The 20,724-nt window shown below is 43.9% G+C and overlaps 1 protein-coding gene across 4 annotated transcripts in view; it reads right to left on the reverse strand.

The window, feature by feature from the left end:
* zfyve26 (zinc finger, FYVE domain containing 26) overlaps positions 1–20,724 on the reverse strand; it is a 44,133-nt gene that overhangs the window by 15,199 nt on the left and 8,210 nt on the right. For 3 of the 4 annotated variants that reach the window (XM_080783211.1, XM_080783210.1, XM_080783212.1), the window contains exons 11-27: positions 20,309–20,518; positions 19,054–19,674; positions 18,147–18,314; positions 16,482–16,636; positions 15,718–15,949; positions 14,906–15,169; positions 14,166–14,291; positions 13,754–13,924; positions 12,970–13,206; positions 12,306–12,411; positions 11,280–12,157; positions 10,461–10,660; positions 9,289–9,393; positions 8,754–8,876; positions 8,231–8,407; positions 6,389–6,644; positions 5,988–6,086 (exon numbers count right to left, since the gene is read on the reverse strand). In XM_080783211.1, the coding sequence (XP_080639337.1) occupies positions 5,988–6,086; positions 6,389–6,644; positions 8,231–8,407; positions 8,754–8,876; positions 9,289–9,393; positions 10,461–10,660; positions 11,280–12,157; positions 12,306–12,411; positions 12,970–13,206; positions 13,754–13,924; positions 14,166–14,291; positions 14,906–15,169; positions 15,718–15,949; positions 16,482–16,636; positions 18,147–18,314; positions 19,054–19,674; positions 20,309–20,518 (4,128 nt within the window). The remainder of the gene's footprint in view (positions 1–5,987; positions 6,087–6,388; positions 6,645–8,230; positions 8,408–8,753; positions 8,877–9,288; positions 9,394–10,460; positions 10,661–11,279; positions 12,158–12,305; positions 12,412–12,969; positions 13,207–13,753; positions 13,925–14,165; positions 14,292–14,905; positions 15,170–15,717; positions 15,950–16,481; positions 16,637–18,146; positions 18,315–19,053; positions 19,675–20,308; positions 20,519–20,724) is intronic. The other variant, XM_080783213.1, reaches the window with a different exon arrangement.

Raw genomic sequence — 20,724 nt, forward strand, 5'->3', positions numbered from 1 at the left:
GAGGACCTTCACACATATAGTTCTCATCAACTCGATCAACTTGTTGATAGTGTCACATGCTCATTTCAAACTACGCTAGACTCTGTTGCTCCCCTGAAAAGGAAGGTAATAAAGCAACAAAGGCTAGCCCCATGGTACAACTCGGAAACTAGAAACCTCAAGCGAACGTCTCGCAAACTCGAAAAGAAATGGCGTTCAACCAAACAGAAAGAATCATGTATAGACTGGCAGAATAGCCTCAAAATATACAAAAAGGCTCTCGACACGGCCAGAGCCACTTATTATTCATCCCTAATAGAGGGAAACAAAAGTAACCCAAAGTTTCTTTTTGATACTTTGGCAAAACTGACAAAAAGCCGTGATTCCACGGACCCACGGATTCCTACGACTCTCAATAGTAGCGATTTCATGAGGTTCTTCAATGGCAAAATAGAAACTATCAGAGATCAAATTGATCTACAACTACTCTCGGCTCCCACTGGACTGCCACCAAATATGGTGGTCTCAGAGGTGGCCGCAGACCCAAATATATATATGGATAGTCTCTCTCCAATCGAGCTCTCTGAGTTCACTTCAATGATATCTTCTTCAAAATCAACGACATGTACCCTGGATCCAGTTCCGACTAGATTACTCAAGGAGGTCCTGCCTCCGGTTGGTACATGCCTACTCAATATGATCAATATGTCTTTGGTGACAGGCTACGTGCCACAATCTTTCAAGGTAGCGGTAATCAAACCTCTACTCAAAAAGCCTACTCTTGATGCAGGCATTCTAGCTAGCTATAGACCTATATCGAACCTTCCGTTTCTCTCCAAAATTCTCGAGAAAGCGGTCGCCAAACAGTTGTGTGACTTTCTACAAAACAACAATATATTAGAAGGCTTTCAGTCGGGCTTCAGAGCTAACCATAGCACTGAGACGGCCCTGCTGAGAGTTACAAATGACCTCCTGACTGCAGCAGATAATAACCTCCTCTCCGTACTGGTGTTGCTGGACCTTAGTGCTGCATTCGACACTATTGACCACCACATTCTGCTACAGAGACTGGAACATCTGGTTGGCATCAGGGGTGCCGCACTGAAATGGTTCGAGTCCTATCTATCTGATCGTTTTCAGTTTGTAGAGGTCAATAATGGCTCCTCTACACGTGAAAAGGTCAAATACGGAGTCCCACAAGGCTCTGTGCTTGGACCAATACTTTTCTCCTTATATATGCTCCCTCTGGGCAACATCATCAGGGAACACTGTATACATTTTCATTGTTACGCAGACGACACTCAACTATATCTATCGATGAAACCGAACGAAACGGACCAATTGGTCAAACTTCAAGCATGTCTTAAAGACATAAAGAGTTGGATGGCAGGTAATTACCTACTCCTCAACTCTAACAAAACGGAGGTTATCGTGATCGGCCCTAAGCCCCTGAGAGACAAGTTGGTCGATGGGAACTTTTCTCTAGATGGCATTACTTTGGCCTCCAAGGCCACTGTGAGGAATCTGGGGGTTACCTTTGATCAAGACTTGTCTTTCAAATCTCATATCAAACAAATCTCAAAGAATGCTTTCTTTCACCTGCGAAATATTGCAAAGGTCAGGCACATCCTGTCCAAAAATGACGCAGAAAAACTTGTCCACGCCTTCGTTACCTCAAGGCTGGACTACTGCAATTCGCTATTATCAGGCTGCCCAGGCAAGTCTCTGAAAAGCCTACAGTTAGTTCAAAATGCTGCGGCGCGTGTGTTGACAGGTACCAGAAGAAGAGACCATATCACTCCTTCACTGGCCTCCCTACACTGGCTCCCGGTCAAATACAGAATAGAGTTCAAAGTTCTTCTTCTCACTTACAAAGCCCTCAATGGTCAGGCACCACAATATCTCAAGGATCTCATTGATCCCTACAAACCAAATAGAACAGCAGTGCGTTTGCAATATGCAAATATGCTTACTGTTCCAAAAATATCAAAAGTTACAATAGGAGGCAGGGCGTTTAGGTCCCAGGCACCGCAGCTGTGGAACCTTCTCCCGGCTTCGGTCCGTGGGGCTGACACGCTCTGCACATTCAAGACAAGGTTGAAAACCTTTCTCTACGACAAAGCCTATGGCCAGACTTGTCTCCGGGTCTAGCTGGATACCATGGTCGTACATTGTTGTGTGGGTTTGTCTCCCAGCAGTACTTGTAATATACACTATATAGGTTCCAGTAAGGCCTGCCACTAATCCAGCATCCGGGGAATCTCTCCCCGGAGTCTCTTTTCGTCCTCCCCGTCGCAGTTCTGTGGACCTCTAATATTAACCCCCAACTGACTGCCGAGTGTGACCGTGGATCAGGCCCCTTCATGGAGCCCACCAGAAGTGTGACCTGGACCCGGCCTCACAGAGCTCGACCTGGACCAGATGTGGACCAGACCCCTCCACGGAGCCCACCTGCCTATTCTCTGTCTTTTCTCTCTGTCTATCTCTCTCTCTCTCCCTCTACCCCCCCCCCCCCCCCCCGACACGGTCGAGGCAGATGGCCGCCCACCCTAGAGTCGGGTTCTGCCTGACGTTTCTTCCTAAAGGGGAGTTTTTCGTTACCATTGTCGCAATGTTGCTTGCTCTGGGTGGATCTTTGTTGGTTGTAAAGTGTCTTGAGACAACTTGTTGTGATTTGACACTATAATAAAATTGAATTGAATTGAATTGAATTGGGACAGACATACAGTCTGACATACAATAGGCTACACGTGTGCACAGTGAATAAACAATGACCTATATGCCCAGAGTTCTTAAATTAACATAGTTGGATTTTAACAGAAAGACAATGCCATAAATCAGTCAAAGTAAGTGACAGACGCAACAGTAGCACACAGCATGCAAGGCAGCGATGCATGCATGCAAACATGTTTGTCCAGCTGAGATTTAGTGTCTCCATCTCTCTGTGGAAGAGGTTGCACATGACCTGTACGGCCACACTGACACAGACACAAAACAACACCACGCTGTTTGTCCAGTTGACCCAAATCAACACCAATACCTAGCCTGTTTGTCCAAAACACAGTATCTGCTGGCCACGTTTCTACTTCGCCACAACCTAATGTTAGTAACAAATGTAGGGGAGAGCCGCCAAGGTTGTAACGCTTCACGGTTGTAACATGGACGTTATATCTTGATTGGTCAACGCCACCATGACGTCATCGCGTCAGTATGTGTACAGCAACGTACTCTACGTGGCCAGGAAGTTTGAAGTGTTTACCTTCAAAATGCGTATAATTTTACACCTGGAGTATATGTGTGCTACAATTTTTGTCTTTGGTGTTGGTGAATAAAAATCCACATGGATGTGTTCATGCTTATGTTCTTCATTAGTTTGCATCGTGTTTAGACGGAATTCACGTTCATTCTGGTCTGTAAGCAACTGCAAAGAAAACTTGCAAAAGCGGGTCATTTGTAACATGTGTTACAAATGGTCCGCTTCCATTCAATGCGATATGTAATATTTACATATTTGACATATTGGCCAATATTATATGTTCTGAAATTGTATTGTATTGTGTAGTGTATTCTAAAAGTAGTTTAGGGTTGTATAACATTGTACAACTCAATCAATCAAACGTTTGTTTAATCAATGTATTGCCCCATTGAAAAAAAAGAAAAGGCCAAACTGGTACACCCGATACTATTTAATATTTCCCTTATGTTTGATATTTTCTTATCACATCCATGGTATGAAAACAATGCTAAGGAGTTGCTTCAATGAAATATAATTGCTTTAAGCTGAAAACGGGTTATTAGTTATTATGTGTAGTGTAGTGTAGTCAACATGTTAAGGCTCATACACACTGCCCGGTATTTGCTGCGATTATGCTTTCGGGGAGCATTGTTGGCGCTGGCCGACAAAAAACCCTGATCTGACGTTAAGTGGTGCCCAAATGGTAGATCACGATCTACAAAGGCTTTGCAGGTAGACCACATGACATGGCAGTAAAAATATATATAATTTTAATTAAAAAAACGATTTTTGCATCTTCCGCTTTAGATGACCTGAGATTACTTGAGTGATTGACATAAAAAAGGGCCTGTCAGCTCAAACACACAATGCAATACTTGTTGTTGCTTACAATCATCAGTAGCAAAGTCAAATACCAACAAAAATAAAAGCCTACGATTTGCATTTCCCCCCCTCTATTTCCCATTCCATGTGCATTTGTCTTATATGTAGCCTATATGAAAGGCCCCTCAATTACATTTTGTCACTATTTTCAGCAATGGGATGATAGTTTTATTTGGTGGGTATGTTGAGCTGGTCGTTTTGAAAGTAGCTCTCAAGTCCATAAAACAAACTAACATAGGCTACTTCTCTATAAGCAGAATCATGAATAGGCCTATTTAATTTATACAAAAGGAGAAGAGAGAGAGAGAGAGAGAGAGCAATGTGTTTGTGGCTCAAACTGTGTCTAATATTGTTTTAGAGCAGTGGTTCTCAAACATTGTCATGGCAAGAGCAAAGGAGGCCCAATATTTTTTCAATCTACAAAAATAATCCCAAAATGGCTGATAAATTAAATTACATTACTTACTAATCGCTTATTTGGCAACACTGGCCAGCTTTTTGTTGCAGCTCCGTGGCTGGGAGTTGGGAACTTTCTGTTACAGTTAAATCAATATAAAAGTACCACACAACTGAAAAGTTGCGCGACTGTGTCCGCAAGTTAGAGACGTGTGTGGCTATAATGACGCACAGCTGTTATGTAATCGCGCGTCTCTAAATTGTAAGCGTGTGTGTGTGTGTGTGTGTGTGTGTGTGTACACATTCCGTCGGTAATTCCCTGTAGGCTTCACGTGAATAATGTTGTGTGCGCGCGTGCGGAGAAATAGTTATTTAATGAATCGCATGTTGGTGTGTGTGTGTGTGTGTGTGTGTGTGTGGGGGGGGGGGGGCAGTTGGCTGTGTGGCGAAAATAGGCAAAGTGATCGGTGTAAGGGTGATATTTCGGCACAATCCGATTAATGAGAAAGAACAATGTTGATGTAACTAAGGGAATCGTCGAGTCATTTATTTTGTAAACAAAGAGATTTAGATGGAATAAGCGAAATAGCGATCGTATAATCTCTCCTGTTCCTTCTGTCTCTCATCAATGTCCTGCGCGAGATCAGATTCTGTGCTGCGCGAGATGACATTGTCAAGCTAGGGTGGGGGCGGGCCTGGTACACACACACACACACATGCACGCACGCACACACACACGGTCGCCTGCAGACCCAGCTCCCAGCGAGTGCTGCTGCTGCAAGCAGTGAGTGTAGAGTAGGCGTGGCGCAGCATTAGAAGGGCGCAGCAAATACGACATTGAGGGGTAGAAACCATCCCGGGCGCGTGGTTCATGTAACATGTGTGTCACTGTGAAAGACTGGCCCCATTAAGATCAGCACTGTTAGCATGTGTGCTATCAGGCAAAAGCTGAGATAGATATAAAACTACTGGCCAAAATGTCATACAAAACACAACACCTAAAATCGGAATGTGATTGTGACCTACAGACCATCATGATTTGCTTGCTGGACCTATAATTAATTTATTTGCATTAAATTGCCACTCGCCCATATAAATAAAAAGCAAGATGGCTGCCGATTGCGAGCTGAGAGACGGAGAAAATAGTGACGTGTGAGCCGGGGGCGGGCCTCTGACAACAGCATGAACACAGGGCAGTGTTGCCAGGTTTGCGAATTGTAAGCGAGTTGTAGTGTGTGTAAATAGCGTGGTTGTGGCCTTGTTTCTGCCCCTGTTGGGGCAACAGAACATGTAGACCAGTTTCTGTCCACCGCTTTTGGCCACGTGACCAACTTGACAAATGTTAAAATAGATAATTAGTTTACATCAAATGGTTTTAAATCTAATTCAGACACATCCCATACATCCCATACATCATAGTATACATTCTGGGGGAACACCTGGTACAGTATATTGATACTGTGTATTTACAGTATGTGTTTATGCGCCATCTCACCTGTGGAGGATGTTGGAGACTCCACTCGGCTGGGTGAGGGGGAAAAGCTGCCCTGAGCAGGACACTGCAACAAGGCATCTTGCAGGCTGATGACAGAGTCTGGGGTGTCAAGACAATTGTGCAATTACTAAACCAGTGAGTCTCAACCCTTTTAATCTCAAGGACCCCCAGTTAGTATGCATTAGGCTATGGCAGTTACAGACCAATAGGGATTAATTTGGTTCTTAGCTAGCAATCATTTAGACCTCTACGTTGGGAACCAGCAAATTAAGACAAAATATATATACAAAAGAGATGATGCATGCATGCACATTCAATCTCTTCACCTAACCAAACTGATCGTGTAAGTTGTAAGAAATAAGAGAAGGATCTGTGCGTGCATGTCTACATTTTCAACTGACCAGACCGAGACATCTCTCTTGGGGCGTAGTGGCCTTGCAGGTCGATGGCCTTGCAGGCATAGTTCTCCAGCAGCTTGTCGATGTCCTCCGTGCCAAAGCCGGCCTCCTGGCCAACCAGGAGGCTTCGCAGGGTTCCCACTGCCACGTCCAACCAGTCCACCTTTAGGTTCATCAGCAGCTGTTCCAGCATCAGCAGCGGCTCAGAGAGCAGAGGGAAGTAGTCCTGCCTGGCGGCCATGGGCAGAGTGAGCAGCACCTACACGTACAGTACACAGCCACACATGACACATTTTACATCCTGGGGACTTCACCAGTTAGTGTACTGGTTACCAAACGGGTCAAAATTATATAATGTATTATTATTAGGGGACTAAACACGTATAAAAGTTTCAGTTCTGGCTTAACCGTGCAGTCATTTCTTACAAAACTCTGCAATATGGTAGAGGGTTATGTCAAATGGCCAAGAAACGAAAATCACAACCATTGGCCAAAGGGTGGCGCTACAGCCAAATTCACAGAGAGGTGCCCTGGGCGCAGCCATTACTGAGGTGTATCATTAAGCTGATTAGCTACACCTGTCCTACAGGGCACTGCTCCATGGATTCTCCAAATGCAAACATTGAACAGGCATAGCTGATGAAAAACTGTTAACTTCTCCTCCCTGGAGGGTTACAAAAACCCATTAACTTTTCTCAACTCAATTGGAAGTTTCTCTACACTGCTCCACAAGAATGTATGACTAATTTCAAAACTATTTAAGATCTGGAAATTTCCACCATATCTCTGTTTCACCAAATATTATACTAGGTCAGCCATGCAGTGGAGTGACAATTGTGGATCAAACCAATGAGACCCTTCATTACTTGGAAGGAGGTAGGGCCCGCACACCATTCTTTAGGCAAAGGAATACTTTATTGAGGACAACGTTTCGATCTCAGTGGATCTTTGTCAGGTCAGTATAAACCTTGGGCCATGAGCCAAGATGAGTGGCTGTAATTGGTGAATCTTCTCATTGTCAAAACTCAAACAATATTCTTTTATTTATGTAAAGATTACAAGTTTGATGGTTAAATTCGGTTAAATTTAAGCCATATAATATTCTATGATATTTGATTTCTGATACATAATGCATCTATAGAGAAACATTTGGCAATTCATATCTATGTGTGGTACTCACACACTGTTGTTTTTTTTCCCAATTCGTTATTCTACAATGCATACATAAGTGGATGAATGAATTATTTATGACACTTTCTTGGAATGTTTGGGTCATGCTGTAGGCTATCAGTTTCACAATCCCTCATGAGATTATGCGTCACAGAAACATGTGATAATGAGCAGTGATAAAGGCTTGGTAACGGAAAGAGCTCCAAATTACATACCAGTAGTGTTGTTAAAAGTACAGCGTGTACTGATATGCCTTTGTCGTGTCTACCTAACTAACCAAGCAGTTACCTTTAAGTTTTCACCCCACTCCCACGAGTTCCACAGGAACATACTGTCAACACATCCACAGCCCTAAACAGTCAAATCCTGACAGTTAATTGAACTCTTAAGTGTACAAATTTAACCAAATGGACCAGTAGGGGTGCGTTTGGTTTGGCATTTGGATTTGTACACCAAACTAATTTACACATATGATGTTAATGTGTATATAAAGTCAAAGATAAGAGGAATTCATTAACAGTTTAGTTCCCCTTCCGTATTTATGGGTGGAATGCTTGTGTTTATGACGACAAAAGATAGTCCAAACCTTTCACCTTTACAGAACACAACAACGTAGATATGGCTGTTTGCGTTTGTAGCACGGGACAAAACAACATGGACTCTAGCATTTCTTACCTTAGAGCCCAGATGGAGGGCGTGAATGTGGCGCCGTCGGGCCGGTGACACCTGGCTCTGGAAATGCAGAGTGAGGTAATCAGTCAGGAAGTGACAGGCAGCCAATCCGGGTCGGCGGTCCAGAGCGCGTTCGCAAACCGCCAAGCCCACTGCGGTGTCTGAGAGGCCCTCAAGCAACTAGACAAGGACAGAAAAAATAAGTTTTTAAAAGTTTCAGTTAGAATGCTAGATGTCTTTTCAACTACACCTCTATCAATAACATTTTTATGGACATTTGCAATTGCCTCCTCACAAACCTTTTCTATTTTAGATTAACTGCATAAACCCCGGTCCCTATTTGGCCATTTCATAACAGGCAAACATTCGGCAGAAATAGCATATCTACTGTACAAGCTCACAACGTGTCCGATTGTGGGCTTGTATATCTACAAATGTGGGTGTAGAGACAAAGGAGCAAAGTATATAGGGTTTCAGTAAGTGTTTAAGAAACAGCATTAGTTGACCAATATGCTCTGGTGCAGACCTGGTAGGCCTCCTCCGCCTGTCCTTTCTCCAGCAGGTGAAGCAGGTGTTCTGTCTGCAGCTGCAGTGTCAGATGTTCAGAGACAGGGTACAGCTCCACCCACTGGCCACAGAGTGCAAACTCCTGAAATAAACACCAGGCTCAATCATGAAATAGATAATGCATAGAAAGGAAAAGTAAAGCTTTATCTCATCAAATGGTGGTCCGTGGCTCAAATGCAGAATAAATAATGGTCCTTGATATGAAAATGGTTGAAAACCACTGCCTTAAAGCAATAGCAATGTGCTTTATCTATAAGCATTTACATCAAAACATAAACAGAATAGTCGTAAAGTACAAGGTCACTATGGATAATAAGTAATGTCAGCTACAGTATGTGGTAAAAATGTGACTACTGTATGAAAACTTGTAAGTCTAAATGATCATAATAGTGTACTTCTGTTCTTGATATGATAACAATGTTCTCAGAATGACCCCTCTAGGCAATGTGTGAGAGTGTGACATAAAATTCATGGAATGTCATTCCACCACCTACTCGTGCCTCCAGGATGATAGAAAACACAGATTCAGAGTTTCTCTTAGACTCAGTCCTCAGCTCCTGCCATGTTACCCAGGGCAATGGCATCTGTAGACTCAACATCTTGGGGAGGGAAAGAACACGAGAAACCGGAATGTCACAACTGACGTTTCCCATTACATAATATTTCAACAGTTGGTTTGAACTTTGAAAGATTGCACAAGTAAAGAATATGGAGAGCAAGTAAAAATGTCTGGAGGATTTTTCCCTTTGCTTAATCACAGCCAAACACCCAGAAACTACAGTATATGAGGGATAAGGATTAGTGTGTGTGTGTGTGTGTGTGTGTGTGTGTGTGTGTGTGTGTGTGTGTGTGTCAGTGTGTGTGTGTGTGTGTGTGTGTGTGTGTCAGTCATCGCTTCCCTTATCCCCTGTTGTCTCATCACATCTCATCTCATCTGTCATCATATCAGCTGGTCACTCTGATAAGTTCGTCAACAACCTGCTCCAACAGAAACGTCACTAATCTGTACTCAATCTCTGGTACAAACATCGACACCTACACATACCACTAGATCAGCAGATTATATACAGTGTTTTTAAACCCCCTAAATAGGCTACTGTAGCATGCCAAGCTGTTCAGTTGGCAGAGGGTCTTTCCCAGCATGCTTCAGGGTGCGCCATTTATTTTCTCTTTGTTATGGAGAATGTTGGGGGGATTCATTATGTTTGTGTTATATTGCTTTATGTTATAATGATTATGTTATGTGTGATTAATGGTTAGGAACCATGGGTTATGCGGTTAGGGGGAAATGATCCCCTTACACTTATATACTTCACTATGACTGACCATAGCTGGAACAAAATTGTGTGTGAGTCACAAATTGACATCGGGAATCGACAACCCACCGGTCATTGCAATACGATTGCAGTGACCAATCAATCTTTATGAACCTACAAAACATCAAAGCCTTGGATTCAATGGTGTAGAGTGTAGACAACAAGAGGCCTACATCATTTACAAATATAAAATATTGCCTATAAACAGACTCTACACTTTTTTCGTTTTTCATGCTAGGCTCGGGGTTCTGGTTAATTTGATTTTACTTATTGTAAATAAGAATTTGTTCTTACCAATCAGCCTGAATAAATAAATCCCATTGTCTAATTTTAGTATGAAATTGAATTACCCAGCGATAGATTTCGAGTTCTTTCTTCCTTAGCTCCAGATGGGTTCTCAGTGAGGCCTCTGTGTTGAGGTCATTGAGACAGAACTCCAGCAGCTCCAGACAGGACAGCAGAGGCCAGCGCTCCAGGGCCTGGAGGGCAACACGCGCACGCAGGCTGGGCTCATGCACTCGAAACAGCTGTGCTATACCTTCATCTCCCTCTGAACATAGATAATTAGACAGAACACAACAATCAATTATAAAAAAAAATGAGCTTCATGATGCTCAGGCAGATTTTATTAGCCGTTTTAAAACTCTTATTACTAGTCAGTCTTGTGTTCTTTTTAGTCGTTTTACCTATATATTAAAAGGATATGGTTATTTATGCCTTTACCATTTATTTCATTTTTATATTAGAATGACTGTTCAAATACAATACTAATGCAGCAGGTGCAACATTAAATCCAAGCTAAAAAAAGAATCACACCTGTGTGAAGTGAGGGCGCTTTTATCATCGTACATCATCATCACGTAACATGTCTATTTGCTTAGACACTATGACGGAATTTAATATAGGATGAAAATAGCCGATCTGCTTGTCCACATATGACATAATTCTCCATTCATTGTCAATGGGAATTTAATGTTTTTGTAAGGTGAAAATCTACACTAGCTGAATATAGGAGGGGCTAGCGCCCCTCAAAAATAAATTGCATTGTCAACGACACGTTTCTTGGACTATCTGAACTGAAGCTAAATTGTGGACAAACAATTCCATGAACTTCCATGAACTGCCTTGGTGGTCAAAACATGTTTACCAGGGGAGAGGTCCTCACTCACCTTCCAGAGCAGCGCAGGCCAGCAGGCGGTCTCTCAGCGCCCTCTCCTGGCTGCAGCCTTGTCCAAACAGCTCCAGCAGACTCAGGGCTCTGCCCAGGTCCTTACTGGCCAGGGCCTCCTGGAAGGCCTGGGCAGCCACTGCCTGGGCCATGTCTCCCTGGGGCCCGGAGAGCAGGAGACTGACCACGGGTCTCCCGCAGAGCGCCAAGCCTAGACCAGCGGAGCCCTCCTCCCTTGCGTTCCCCAGGGTCCCAAGAATGGGCTCAGACACGTTCTGCAGGTACGCCCGGAGAATGGGGAACTCCTTCAGCAGGCCGTCTGCTTCTCGAGCGATCTGCTCTGCATCTAGCGTTGCCTCTTTACGTCCACTACGGAAATAGCCTGACCAGCCTGAGGACTGTGCCCGGGCGCTTTCTCCTTTACAGGCGCTCAGGCACGCCAGCAGAGCCACCAACGGGCAGTGAGACTTTAAGAAAGACAAGGCTGACGAGGTGAGGAGGAAAGATGAGGAGGGTGAAGAGTTGGAGGAAGAAGCAGATGAAACAGAAGAAGTGGATGTAACAGAAGGCGGAGAGGTGGAGAGGCTGAGGGATGTTGCCGAGATCTCCTCCGCAGAGGCCTCAGACTCAGAGCTGGATTCATGTGAATGGTCTGCCATGCCCACTTTGCGCAGTGTTGGCATGTGTTCGTGGGCATGCTGTTGTAGCAGGGCAGACATGCTGGCCACACAGAAAACACCTTCTCCCTCAGTGCCCTGTGTAGTGTCCTTGACAGGATCTGGACATGAGGACCACACGGGCAGAACCTCACAGCAGCGCTGGATGATCACCTGCTGAATGCTCAGATGCAGCCCCTCCTGCTGCAGCAGGGACAGAAGCCTGGAGAAATGGTAGGGGAGAGAGGGGGGGGGGGATAACAAATCTGGTATCATGTCTACAGCGTAGCTTTGTGTGAGCTCTGTGCTGAGCGCATAATGAGTAAGCCAGTGTGCATACCTATTAGGAGACACCTGTCTGTCAAACATACCTATCAGGAGACACCTGTCTGTCAAACAGCAGGTGAGAAAGTAGTTGAGATGGAGTCTGAAGCAGCACAAGTAGTGGGTTCCCCAACTTCACTTCAGTAGCCTGGTCTGAGAGGGACACCAAAAACAAACTCGGGTATAAAGACAGACTGTGTTGTCTTAATGAAGCCCCTTTCCCCCCTCTGTTCATTACAAATTATCACCATTCATACTAGATTCTTGCAGGATATACTGTAGCTATACAGTGACTACATACTCTAAAGGAGAAAGAAACAAGACTGGGAGTCTAAAAGACCCACTAGCAGCACCTAAACAAGGTTGTGCTACTCCTTACACCCAAGCAGATCTAAGTATTTTTTTAACCATAGCCATCTTTAGAGCCCTGCAAAATTACCAATGGTGCTAACGGGGGAAAATGCTAATTTGACAATGGATAAAGTATTATTTATAATGATTTGATTTTGAGATATGGTGTGTGCAACTGCACATTTTGGCCAAAAGATGGTTCTAGAGTAAATGCCATGGGGTCACAGTGACAAATCTGTAGGGTCACCCTAGAAAATGGCTTGGATCATAATGAATGAATGACTCAACATCGCTTATGGGATTATTCAGACGAACACAGTATTATTTTATGTGTACATAACTCTGAAAGTATATGGGTACCTTCTGAACCAAGGCTGCGTACGAGCACAGATGCTAGCGTGTTCACATAGTCCAAAAAGCTGCGCATGTAGTCAGGCCTGGCGAGGCTTCCATCAGGCTCGAATGGACAGAGTTGGTCCAGCGACCGAAGAAGCTGCTTCATGCTGGAGCGTACGGGGTGGGCATCCAGCTCAGACTGCTTCAGACTGGCCTGCTCTACCAAGGCCACCAGCAGAGAGCTGCCCGACAGATGGCCCTCTGTCACAAGACACAACACAGACAGACTTTCAGAAACAACATATTCAGTATCACTGAAAGTGTACAATTTGTACAAATATAACCAAATGGACCCATAACTGTACACTCTCAGAGTAACAAGTGTATAAATGAACACAGAGGATTTTACTGTGTATTCCTACTAAGGAACTTGAACCTGGATTCCCCTGTGTTATAAGCATCTAAACCCAAATAAAAGCAAACGATGAAAGTTGATAATTTTGGGATAGACGTAATGTATTGTGCTGAAGGCTGCCGTTTTCTCTCCGACATTCTGAGATAAATTTGGAGAACCAAACTTACAAAAAAAGTCCCATTTCCCAAAGAGTGAAAATAGCCGATCTACAAACTCACAACATGACATGCTGCAAGGTTGTAGATTTTTAGAAAAGTTCGGAAAATCCTTTGAAACGTCTTTGAATTTTATGTTTTGCAGGAAAAGGAAAGGAAAAAATAGGATAATTACTCGCGACTAAAAGAGTGAAAAAAGACAAGTCACGACCCTAAATTTGTGAAACACTGCGTTGACCTGTGTTATCTGTGGCAGTGCTGAGGGTTTGCAGGGTGTGTTCCAGGCGTTGAGAGAGACTGAGACGCGAGGAGATGCCCTCTTCACTCAGGGTTGGGTGACAACACAGCAACACTTCCTGTATAGAACATCCAAATGGACTGCAAATCATATGGTCCTCTCCAACCGCTTCTATGGAAACAGAGAGGGTCAGTTATTCATTTACAACTACCCTACTTTCTCTTGACAATCAGTTTTTCTCTGCGTTAATATTGTTTTCTCAGTCTCTTCTTTACTTTGTTTGAATGCTGCTTGTAAACCTCTTATGTCATAGTAGGTACATGTGTATTAGTTGCATACATAACAAAGACACACAAACCAACTTTAAGCAACTAACATTTAAGACGATGCATCACTGTGCCTTTGTATTCACCTGTCTTGACAGATCCCTTGTTACTGGCTGTGTGGTTCAGAATCTTGCTGATTTGCTGCAGAACCATTGGGAACCCACAGATCCCCTCAGAATCAGCATGGGGCACCTTGGGCTCAACCCTCAGTCCTGAAAAACATAATTATTGATGAATCAGGACTTTTTGTGATATCCTTTTAGCCTAAATGCCTGACTGTACCCAGTGATATGTACGGTTCTGACTATAGTAAAGTATCTATCAATAACAAAAAACATTTAGATTCATATAAAATAATATACTATAGATTTTGCCTGCATATAGGTTGTTAATGTTGCCCCTACTTTCAGCAGTTGTCAAAGCTTCCTGTTGGTTTGAAACAAATTGAGAGGTGATACTAGTAGACACCTTTATGAACACGATTTGTGAAGAAAGCTATTTATTTTGCAGATTGGTCACAAATTTGGCTAACGTTGCCTAACTAAGTGAAGAGAGAGTGCAAGGCAAATCACTTTCTCTTACAATGTTGAAAAATAAGAATATTTCACTTTATAATTGAAGGAAAATACACCCGCACACTATTCTGTACTGGCCTACGCGCCTGTGCATATGGCTGATTTCTAGGTGTGCGAAAGCTTTTTTTAAATCCTTTGACAGGTCCTAAATAGAAAACCTAAAGATCTGAGGCAAATTTTCAAAGATCCCAGAGAAGACCCAAAAATCACTGCGAGACACTTGTGAACCCATACGACCCCTGGATACACACCCCGTGCTTCCAGGCTGCTATTGAGCCTGCGCTCTGCCGTGTCAAGCAGCTGCCTGGAGGTCTTCCAAAGCTGGCAGTGGCAGCAGGCCAGGTCGAATGCAGCCATGGCTGTCGGGCTGAGCTCCTTCAGCAGGGTGTAAAGGAGGCCAGAGGGGTCTGAACCACAGCGGCTCAACCAGTAGCCTTCTTCCAGTGAGGGTATGGGGTGGCCTGGTGTGCTGAGGAGCCTGTCTGCTATGTCTGAGATGGAGTAGAAGGCCATGCCTATAGAAGTATACAGTACAACAAGACCATATGAGTTCTACAGGACACTTACAGGATTCAATAAGAGATTCGTTTGATTGATTGAAAATTGTATTCAAGGGAAGTACAGGTCAATACAAATCTGCTAACAGGATAAAACCTGAAAAAGCACTAAGACTTGTTTACATAAGGGTCCTCCATTTTCAATTCATCAAAACATTTAAAGGCAAATATACACTATTACACTTCTATGCAAAAAACGAAATCATCATATATACAAAGTTAGAAAAAAGGAGAATGTGTACAGTATAGAAATAAGGTGTGGGGGCTTTTCCTTTTTTACGAGGGCCATAGTTTCGAATTGCAGCCGCTCGTAAGTGCTTTTTGAGAGGGGTTTTAAGGGGTCTAGGGATTCACATTTCTTAACAGCTGTTGGTAGGGAGTTTCACATTTTCGTGGCATAGTCAAGAGAGCTTATTGAATCCTAAAAGAGGACTTGGCTATTGAACCCGCAACCACTAGTAGTGTCATGAGATCTCTGGCAGGATGGTGAGTAAAACAGGTCATACCGGCTGCAGCTGCACTTCCAATGGCCTGCAGTGTAGAACGTCCCCTGCTGCGTCCTGAAGCTGAAGCCACTGTGGACCCCAGGCCCTCTGAAGAGGATGAGGAATTAGACACAGACTTAGACTCCATCTTCTGCTCAACCCGTTCCAGCTCCGTTAGGACCTCCTTGTAGCGCTCCATGAACACCAGTTCCCCGCCGCATGCAGACACCTCCAGACCGAACACCAGAGACACCTGATAGATAGGAAGCAAGGAGATACTAAGAAGCTGAGCTTGTCAACAGGGCTGAGGGCACAACATAAGAGTGCTCCTCCTGGGCTGGTTTTAAACTTTACAAGTTGTTCTCTTTGAAACTAATACAAAAAATACAGTACACGCCTACTTCTTCCACTCAAGCACACCCATGCTCATGAGAGAGTGCAAGCGTGAGATTGGCATGAAAGAAATTAATTACGGGCACGGCACAAATTTCCACTGTACCAGCGCACTTTTTTTCAAGTTCCCCGACTTGATCATCTGACATAATGTAGCATTTCCTGATGGGATACATACCACCGATCTGACATACACAACATTAGATTATGTTTTACAACATAATACCTACAGTATCAATACAAATGTGCATTCCACATGCTATGCAAGAACACACACACACACACACACACACACACACACACACACACACACACACACACACACACACACACACACACACACACACACACAGAGTGGCAAGCAGACAAGATGGCACACCAACACTCCTTACCTGATGTGCCTCCATGAAGTTTCCCCGTCGGATGCAGGACATGAGCAGTGACTCTGGAGGGGACAGCATGGCCGGGACGAGCCAAATGTGTGGACTGCCACATGGACACGTCTCCCTTTCCTCACTCCGCCCAGCTCCAGCACCTCCACTACCATCTGGGGGTCAGCAGACAAACATTTAGTGACTTAACCATCCTTTCCTCACTCCGCCCAGCTCCAGCACCTCCACTACCATCTGGGGGTCAGCAGACAAACATTTAGTGACTTAACCATCCTTTCCTCACTCCGCCCAGCTCCAGCACCTCCACTACCATCTGGGGGTCAGCAGACAAACATTTAGTGACTTAACCATCCTTTACTCACTCCGCCCAGCTCCAGCACCTCCACTACCATCTGGGGGTCAGCAGACAAACATTTATCCACAAATGACTTTACCCAGGGCTTAAAGCCAAACAAAATCCCAAGACTGAAATTTTCTTTTTTGCAAATCTGCACTGATCTCATTAAATGACCCCTATGAAATCCTCAGGACTGAAATCCTTCCCCAGGACTGAGAACTTTAAGCCCTGTTAACCACAGAAACCATAGCGTCATACCAGTAAAAACACCTAATAAATCTCCTTTAACCCGGTCGATGGCAAATTTTGCACACACACTCCCTAAATGCCAACGATGAACCTCTGCCCAGAACGGCCTGTTATAGCGCCACCAGGAGGCCGACTTTTGTAAAACACATTTTTGGATATTACTCCTCCAGATTCTGTCCAAAAATCCCGCAAATCGTTACACAGTATCTCTATAGTCATGTGTTCAAGACGGATCTGTCCGATATTTCATATTCCATCCTAATTGGCCAACATTGGCTTTCAAAGTTTGCAGGATTGGCCCATTTTGAACAAAAAGCCTCAAATCATGAACGCAGCGTGCAATTTATGTGAAATCTTTCACAGACTTTCCTACTAGGCTGAGGAATATATCCCACCCTGTTATAGCGCCACCAGGAGGCCACCACCTGACCTGCCCTGGTGGAGACCTGTGCCCCTCGCACTTTATCTAGTTTTAAATGGATTTAATTGCTTTTCTTGGATTTCACCATCTTGTCTAAAATTTTTACTTACTGGCTTGATCAAAAAAATGTAAGCCAATGCCCTTGTATTCAGGACAATGAAATGAAAATGAGCAAAGGTAAAATGATTTGAGTGAAATAGATACAGTAATCTTTGTAGACAAAGAGGGAGAGCAAGTCTCTTACCATGGTAAGAAGCACATTCTGAAGGTTTTTGTGTTTGCATGTACATTCAGTGTGCATGCATGTGCGTTTGAGTACGTATTAGACCTTCAAATTAGATCTGGGTCACTAACAAATTGAAATTATTTCAGTTGCCTTGACAACGACTGCATACAACGACTGATAGCCTGAAAGATCTGTATTATAAAACTATTTGTAGAACACATTTCATGATATAAAATGCACTCAAGTGCTTTACAGAGCAATAAAGAAAGAAGAGCAAAGGCATAAAACATTAAAATAATAGCAGTGAATAAGGCAATACAGTGAGGACATGAATAACAAGGATTTTAACTGAGGCTCAACAACTACAGAACCTTTTGCGTCATTGAATGTTTGCCCAATTTGTAGTTTGATCTAGAGACATTTCTGCGTCACCTGAGGTACTGGTGCTAACTTCTCCGTTGTGTCTCTCTGTGGAGCCTTGTTTCTGTGGAGCATGTCTCCCAGCTCGCTTCCTTCTCCTCAGGCTGGCGTGACTGGCGCTCTGCCCCAGAGGGGGAAAAGATTGGCTGAAGGATGAGGTCTGAAGAGGCCTCTCTGGATCTGAGGATGTGGATAAATTGAGTTATTATCAGCAAGACTTAGAAACTGAGTGAGAGGGAACATGCTTGTTGTGATTGCTGAAGAACATACTACAGCTAAACAGATGAAATTCAACACTACAACAACAACAACTAGGGGGGCAGGGGTGATAAGTTGCGGAAAGAAAGTCGAGGTGGGATTTGAGGGTGGCATGGCTAAGCGTGGCAACTGAGAATTGAGAAATATTTTCCACTGCATATAGCTCTCAAGATTACATTTGTTACAATTCATGATTACATTTATTATGTGACTGTCGAATACTGAATTTGTATTGGTCAGTCAAGCCTGAAATTTCTTTCATATTTTGGGGGGGGATTTTAAGAGTGACAGGAAACAAGGAGAGAAATGCAGCAACAGCCGTTGGGCTGGAGAATCGAACACCCAACTCAGTCAGGCTGCAGGAGTAGAGCCATGTGGTAAGCGCCTTAACTACTAGATTTTCTGATTGCAGTTGCAATTGCATGTTTTGTATCCGTTCACATTGCTATGGAAGCAGAATTTCAAAATATAGATTTCTTTCACAAGTTGCCATGTACTAAGTGGGATAATGTTGAGTGAGACAGTCTTTTGCAAATAAACCACAAATGAAAGAGCTTTGCATCCGCCACACTGTGTATTATCCTTTGGCCAGCCCAAATTGACCCATCAATAAAAGAGTACAGTGAATCTATATTCTATACCATAAATTATTGACTCTCACCATTTCCATCACTATCCTGATTGCTGGTGATGATCTGCAGCCTCCAGTGAGCCTCGGCAGTGCGTTTGGTCAGCCTCTGCAGACGAGCCCCAAACGTCTCTGCTGTTACAGAACATCCCAGACTCTCCGCCACCTCTGCCTCGCCCGCCAGCGCTCGCCCCTCCTCCTGTCCCTCCTGCTGCCCCACCACGCACACTCCCTCCAGCCCTTCCTTCAGCAGCTTCAGAAACCCTTTCATGGCAGCCACGTCCACCAGAAACCCCCTGCAGCCCCACGTCAGGTGGCCCAGGTCCAGGTAGCCGTGTTCAGCTGCTGCCGAGAATGTCCCAGGCTGCCGCTGCCGTCGTGGCTGCTGCTCCCTCCTGTCGTCCCCGATTCCATCCTGTGTGGGTTTACTTCCGTATTCCACCGGATTCCAGGTTTCCGACGTGCCTTCTGTATGCGCAGTGCAGCCCGTGTTCGTGTTCCCTTCCCTCTGGTTCTGCTGAGGGATGAAGTCGGAGTCTGACAGGAAGAGGAGGGAGAAGATGTTCTCCAGGAGTTCCAGGCGGAACATGGCGGGAACCGCCTCCAGGTAGAGCTGGCACTCTGTCAGGAAGTGCTGAAACAGTGGATGGTAACCTGGGAGAAAACAATCAAATAGAGAAAACTAGTATAGCGCAGAGTAGTACAATTAAACCAGCTTGCAATGAGGAAAAACATATTAAAACAGATCTTTTACAAAAAGTTTAGATAATATACTGTACTAGTAAAGAGATTTGTTTTAATTTATTTATAACACTTATATTTAATAAAGTAACTATTAAAAGAAGCCAAATGTACACCTCAATGTTTAGTGACAGGTGCGTAAGACAACTAGGAAGGCCCAAATGTTCAGAAAAGGATCTTTTTAAATAAAGTAACCAAAAGATAAACTAGAAAATGTGCTCAGTATATTGCATACCTATTCCATGGAAACAGCTTGTCCATAAAGTGTTGTAGTCTATTGCAACAAAGGGTCAATTCCATATTTTTAAAATAAAGCAAGATTATTTAAAATACTAAGGTTTATATCAGTGTGTTGAATTTATTAATTTACTATGGGCAGTCTAGCATAATTATCTGAAGCATAAACAACCAGAAATGGCCGTGGCCCAAGTGGTTGACCGGGAGCCAAGTCCACAAGGTCCCCTTCCGAGAGGTAGGCCACCTTTTGTTTTAAACTGACACCAAGCCCCATGAAACTATCTTGAAACGTGGTAAAGAGCATCCATACGTTCTGAAGCAGCTGACAAGGTCTGGCTTCGGTCCCCTTCTGGTTCAGAGGGTTGCTGCTGCTGCATAGCCTCACATTCAGTGCAGTTGGAGTATTGGTGTGCATTCACGCAGAGGGCGTAGAGGGCATACTTCATGGCACAGAAACCTTGAAACAGAACCACGTTCCTCTGTACGGCTGGGCTGGGGGTACTGATGGACTCTGTGTCCTCTGAAATTAAAGATAGATCCAGGTTAATGTACATGGAGGTTTTATTGTTTGCTTGAAATGCTACCAGAGAGAAACATGAAAATGATGAATGATTCTCAGTTCTCACTGTTTACCAGACAGACATCAAATAAAGTTCAACTTTATCATCCCACCATGGTCACGTTGGTTGCAGCCAGGTATAAATGGATAATCAGAAATATTTTCTT

The sequence above is a fragment of the Protomyctophum bolini genome (assembly GCF_963924005.1).
Source record: "Protomyctophum bolini genome assembly, chromosome: 15".
NCBI classification, from domain to species: Eukaryota; Metazoa; Chordata; class Actinopteri; order Myctophiformes; family Myctophidae; genus Protomyctophum; species Protomyctophum bolini.